The sequence below is a fragment of the Formica exsecta genome, unplaced genomic scaffold (assembly GCF_003651465.1).
Source record: "Formica exsecta isolate Colony F162 unplaced genomic scaffold, ASM365146v1 scaffold125, whole genome shotgun sequence".
In the NCBI taxonomy this organism is placed as follows: Eukaryota; Metazoa; Arthropoda; class Insecta; order Hymenoptera; family Formicidae; genus Formica; species Formica exsecta.
This window is the reverse complement of record NW_021848584.1, coordinates 434,951-441,531: the sequence shown is the minus strand read 5'-3', so window position 1 is coordinate 441,531 and position 6,581 is coordinate 434,951. Positions and strand designations below refer to the sequence as shown.

General features: G+C 29.7%; 1 protein-coding gene across 2 annotated transcripts in view; it reads right to left on the bottom strand.

The window, feature by feature from the left end:
* The window catches only part of LOC115245669 (protein PRY1-like), a 53,775-nt gene extending 52,237 nt beyond the window's left edge, over window positions 1–1,538 (bottom strand). For both annotated transcript variants that reach the window (XM_029824083.1, XM_029824085.1), the window contains exon 1: window positions 1,403–1,538. In XM_029824083.1, the coding sequence (XP_029679943.1) occupies window positions 1,403–1,428 (26 nt within the window). In that variant the 5' untranslated portion in view covers window positions 1,429–1,538. The remainder of the gene's footprint in view (window positions 1–1,402) is intronic.
* Between the last annotated feature and the right edge of the window lie 5,043 nt (window positions 1,539–6,581).

The window sequence follows — 6,581 nt, the reverse complement described above, 5'->3', positions numbered from 1 at the left end:
ATTTGCATTAAAAGATATATACATATACTTAACGATTGTATATAAAAGTAAATTAAAAGAAATTTTCTTTTATAATCTACCAATATCTATTTAAATGTAGATGTAAAAATTATTAATACACATTCCCATAATATTTTAAATTTAATTCTAAATATATCCTTAAGAATCTTAATCATATATACCAATTGTAATATAACTATATTATATAGAAGATGTATTTTGCGCCATTATTTAAATACTAGAAAAACATAATTATGTGAATGTTCTATAAATAGATGATAATAACACATATATGCAGTGATCCCACAATTCAAAATTAATTTAAGTGTAAATAATATTACTAAAAAGTATATATATTTCCCTTTTTTTTATATTTTTTATCACATTTCGTATAAACAGCAATATGTATAGCCGATAAATATGCAATGTAAATCATATGAAAGAAAAATTGCAATAAATCTTGCGAATCGTTAAAACAACGACAATATTAAATCAATGATTATGACTAATTAATGATCAGTCTTCTTGATAATGAAACATATAATTTTTAATTTTCTGGAACAGATACAAGCCACTCCCACTGCAATTAAGTAAAGTATAAGTCTATATTTACTATGGCTTTCCTGAGTTTATCATAACAGTATATACGAAGTTTATAAATGACACTGTATGTTGCACTGTATTAATATTTCTTTTTATCTGATTATTATTAAATAACGAAAACGTAACTAAAATATAGAAATTTTAAATAACTAAATCTATTTTTATATTCGATTTTATATTAAAATTGATTAAACGTTGGAATGTATACATTTCGATTATTAAAAAGTTCTAAAAATATGTTTTATAAAAAACAAATGGATTATTCTTTAAGAAATATGTTTGCATAAATCGTTTAATAGACGTTTGAAAACGTCTTTTCGATATTATAAATTTAAATTTTCTTTATTGCGGTACAAATCTTATGACATTTATTAAGTTTTTAATTATTATTATTAATTAATTTAATTATAATCGTCAAATCTTTTTTATAAAGTTTTTATATTTTACATACAAATTTTTTTATAAAGTTTTTATATTTTACAATATTTAAGTTAATTTGTTGTGTTGGGTGCACCCTTTTTATTATTATATAATTTATTATGCTAACTTAATTTATAAATACGATTCACATTTTTAATTCACTTTCAGCGATCAATTTTCACAAATTGAATTATATATTATCACTTAATAATTTTTGTTATCACTGACGTGCTTGGTGAGCTCGTCAACACACTGAAATTATTATTCCGAATTAAAAAATACGCACGTCGCGTACTACTTATTTTATCAATATCATCATTTCACGATACAAAAATCGATTACGACATTTGCTCCAAATTATAGCATAACTTTTGCTTACTCTTCGTTTTCTTTAAGAAACGACATCTTCGATATTCATCAGTATATGAACGATTTCACAAACAACGCATAAAAATCAAACTGACTCGCGCACTGTCACTGTCGTATCCATTACTACATTAACGGGATGCACGTCAAACGTTTATATAGCATCGACACGAACTGATAAGACACTTCAGCTCGATAGTAGCCTTTTATATTTTATTTACATGCAATTTCTCATGACTGTATTAGAACTCGATATGTGAGTCAGCTAAATTGAAGGTCTAGGATCTGAGAACTAGACGAGTCTATCATTTTCACTAACAAGTTATTTGCTATTTAATGTTTAATAAATAATAATTTATTGAGTACTGCAATAACCAAACACATTTAGCTACTAAATAAAGTAAGGAAAATAAAAATAAATTGTTTCCTATTTTTAATTAAAGAATCTTCTCCAATTTAGCATATCAAATTTTGGATATAAACATATGATGTGTTGCAGTAATAGTCATAAAATTGCAGCATTTAATGCTTGTTTTCAACAAAATAATACAAAATGTTGAATATAATTTTGAAGAATTATTTTACGATTTTGCTATATTATCTTAAAGTGGCTTTTATATTCATACATTTTTAATTAGAAAACTTGAAATTAAAAGACTTGAAGATATAATTGTCTAAGTTTTTAAAAATTACATTTTATCAAAATTTTTGTTTCAATTTGACAATATTTAAACATTTATTTTTTTGACCCGTATATTTTTGGAACATAAATATCATTGCCTAGCGAGAGATATCCTTGTAATGCGTTTCTATAAGGCGTTCACATATTTGCTTAACGTTAGTATCAAATGATCGAAGCGAATAAATTAAAAATAAAAACGCGAAATTATGCATGTGTAGCTCACTCGATGCACTTTAAATGTTACAAATATAGATGAAATGTAGAACAGTGTTTAAATAGACCAACAGACGAATATTTCCTTTCATAAAACAGTTTCTTTCAAGTTTATAAATCATGATAACGATGATAAAATAAAACAGTGTAAAATTTTTAATTCAAATTAAATGAGTATAATATTTACATTTAACTTTGCTAATACCATCGATGAAACACTGTTAAAGATAGTTCGGATAAATTTTCGTGACTACCATGCAAATAGGCCCGGTGGGTCCGGAAATAATAGAAGATTGATGACATTACCGTCCGTTTTGACTGCATTGAAGATAATTATACAAGTTATTTTTAATTTATGCGATTATTTCAGTTCATCTAGCTATTGTTTTATTATCGAAAATATATAGATCTTTTATATAACTGCCTCAAGAACAACAAAATAAACATTTTATTGTAGCAAATTACAGTTTTATTACCGACAATATAAAGATTTAGTTTTACCAGAGAGAAGCCTGAGAGAGGTCACGCCGTGGTTTTTCATAAGACAATTTTTCTCGTACAGTAGCGTCAACTAGATCCATTTTAGAGTCGGAAATACATGGCCAGATTCACTTTTTGGTGTTACGGTAAAATAATCAATAAATAATTTTAATAAATTAATAATTTTTTGCGATTCAAATGATACCAGACACGACATAAACCGGATAATTTTTAGTTGAATCAAAATTTTTATTATTAGTTTAGTTAAAAATTATCCGATTTATGTTGTGTTTGATATTTTAATCGCAAAAACCTCATTAATCCATTAAAATTTATTCACAAACTGATAAAATACAAGCAAGAATCTCTCTTAAAATAAGAATCGGAGTGACAGAAATCTACATTGTAAATTATCGTTTTGTTGCAAAAAGAATAATAATTATCTTTTTATCAAGTACGTAGAGTGAAGATATTTTGTCTCATGCTTTATCGTTTGACTTTTCGATGATTTAAATATGATTCGAATTGAGAACGCGCAATAAAATAGTCGAATCGCAGGTATGAGTAATTAACATAACGATAAGCGCTGTAATATACATATATATTAATCGTTTACTAAATAATTGATCTATAATTGAAAATATTTGTATAATTTAATATTCCGCGTGTATATATACGTCATAATATGCAAAATAATTTTGGCTGCGAATTGTCAATAACATGGTATCCGTCAAATTCTTTTTCTAAACGCGATCGCGACAAATATCGGGAAATAATTTGATATAATTAATACTTAATTCTCTCTCTCTCTCTCTCTCTCTCTCTCTCTCTCCCTCTAGACAACAATTATTTCTTTAAAAATACTTAAAATTAAATATATTTTGTCCGCTTTATTATTCAACTTTTCGACGATCTAAATATTTTTCGGATTGAAAACGCGCAATAAAATAGCCAAACGGCAGGTCCGATTAACATAACGATACGTTCCGTGATATATTAATCGTTTATTAAATAATTCATCTATATCTATAATTTAAAATACTAATAAATTTAATATATTAAGGCAAGCGCAATGTTAAAACGCCTCAGTATCGCGGCTGAGGTGAATGCCGGCCGCGTAGCAACGTATGTTCGTGCATAGTATAGATGCATGTTCGCGCGGTTAATCTTGAATTTCGGTTCAAGAATTGGCTGTTGAGGGCACGTTCTGCTCCGGGACGAACGGTTTGGCCCGAATCGGTTAGAGTTCGGTCGATTGTTTTGGAATCGTCGTTCATGGGTCCCTTCTCTTGTACCGTCTAACAGCACATTGTAGCAATACTAACATGTTTGGCATCTGAGGAGTCGGCTGTATTAATTAGGTTTGTTTTTCGCTCGCTAGAGAAGTTGATCTCCCGTTTTCTGAGTGATCTAGATTGTTAGCACTTAAGGAGGTGGGTATCTTCTTTCTCGACCCGTCTCTCAGCCTTACGATAAACCCGGCTCAGTCTGTTTGATAGAGACTTGGTGGTTCGTATGAAATCGTTCCTAATGAAGTTCGTGTCGGCCCTCGATGGGAGCAGGCGCGGACCAAGAGTCGAGCGAATCCCATTCGCGTCGATTCCATCAATCGATTTCGTCTTCTTCCGCTTCCGCTTAACCTTTGCTCGAAGTAATCGGTGAATTCCCGACTTGTCGGCTCGAAGTGTGATTCTCACGTGAAGCGGGGTTCGATCGTGCCGAAATTCGAAAGTGCGGGAGTGTCGTTCAAAGTATCGCGCGTATAAGTGCGGAAGTAATCTTTTAATAAAAGTGCGGGAGTGCCGTTTAAAGTATCGTGCGTGTGAATCAATTTGAGAGGAGGAAGAGGCCTAGGAGAGGCATCGGGCATCGGTGGAGCAACCCTGTGGTAAGTACATCGTTATTTGTATATTAATTACTTATTAATTGCATACGTGTAACTTAAATTAAGCAATTAATCGCGTAATTTGATTTTTTATTTATATAATTTAAACAAGAAAGAATTAGAAAGAAAAATATTTTTTATATAAAAGCTATAATTGTAAAAATTTCCACTTTTAGATTATAGTTTTTATATGAAATTATTAAATTTATTAGTAGTTCTTTTAAAGTTATATTAAAATGATGCATGACAAACTGTCGTAATTTCTCACGACCATAAATGAGCATAAAAATATGCTCATGCACCGGCGATAATAATTAGCCGACAACGGAAGGAGTTTTTCTCCTTCATTGATCTCCGATAGAGGTCAAAACTACATCTCTGGTTAGATGTAGCTGAAATGAATATGGCCAGGATCAACAAAAGGTAGGTCCAACTGGCCCAACGGAAGCAACATGCGGTGCATTTTATTAGGGCACACGAGTAGGACACGCGAGTAGGATACACAAGTAGGATACACGAGTAGGGCACGCGAATAGGGCACGCGAGTAGGGCACGCGATTAGGACACGCTCTCCAAAATATCGGTAATCCCTGATTCCCGCTGGCTTAGCCAGCAAAAGTAGGATTGTTAAAACTATTACTCTTTATTAGAAGTGTTCTTTTATTATTATTAATATTAGTATTATATTTATCTTAATGCTAAAAAGACTTAATATTAGATTGAACATGGATATAGCTATTGTGTATAAATTTCTATTTTTCAAATAATTTCAAATTGTAATCAGTTTGCCTGTTTCTCTTAATTTCTCCTTTCACAAACATTATGGTTACGAACAAATATATTTTATTAATTAATTTTTAATTAATATAATTTTTGTTCTTTTTTTTTAAGAAAATATTTCTAGGCATTGAGGATATTAACGTTAGTTTTTGTGGTTTCTTTTAAGAAATCATTTGCAGATATTGGACATCCCGCCATTTTAGGTGCATATCTTGGATAGTTTTTAGATATACCATCATATATATATATATATAGATCTGGTCAAATTGTTGGGCCAGTTATCCTCCACTGAACGTGGCGATAACGCAGTTTTTTTATAACAGTATCTTAAGACTTATACGGTTTTAGCTAATCCTCCGCGAAACTGTACATATATTTTATTCTCAATCGCGAAATTTTCATAAAATCACGTATTTGAAAATTAATCGGGCATTAGATTTTATATTCACAGATATACTATATTATAGACGCGATTATAAAAAGCGCTCCAAATGTCCGTCGAAACATTTTCGTTTAAGTATATAGTAATTATATCGTTCTTCCGATTGTTCTAAAAATTACATGTACGTACATTGGAATCGAGTATTACGGTTATCGTCGATTTATTTATTCGTCGCGTTATTTTGGCAATTTTAAATCGCGGTTTATCTTGTGATTTAATCGTTGATTTATATCGAAGTTTCATCTATATTTTCTCGGATGTTTTCTTTGAAAGTCTACGCAAAATGCGCCAGTAATCTAAGTACTGTTTTTCTTAATTAAAATGACGATCAATTACTTTATTAACGACTCTTTTGGTCAGAATCGTTTGCATTATATAAAACTTAATAAGTTTTGTAATTACATGTTGATCATTAATCATAAATATCATATTAATTGTACTTTATCAGCTATATCTGATCTAAAGAATTTTAGTGAATTCTGCATTATATGAATATTTCGGACATTTTCGTGTAATAAATTATTTTGTATTACATTTAAACTTATATTTTATATTAATGTTTGTATTATATTCTGTAATATATATTTGTGTAACGTATAGTGTTTTCGAGTGAAGCAAGTTTGATCGTTCTGAGACCGATTAATGACGTCATATACTTCGTTTTATGTTATTAAGGGTACTTGAATTATTATATAGATTAATCAATAGAA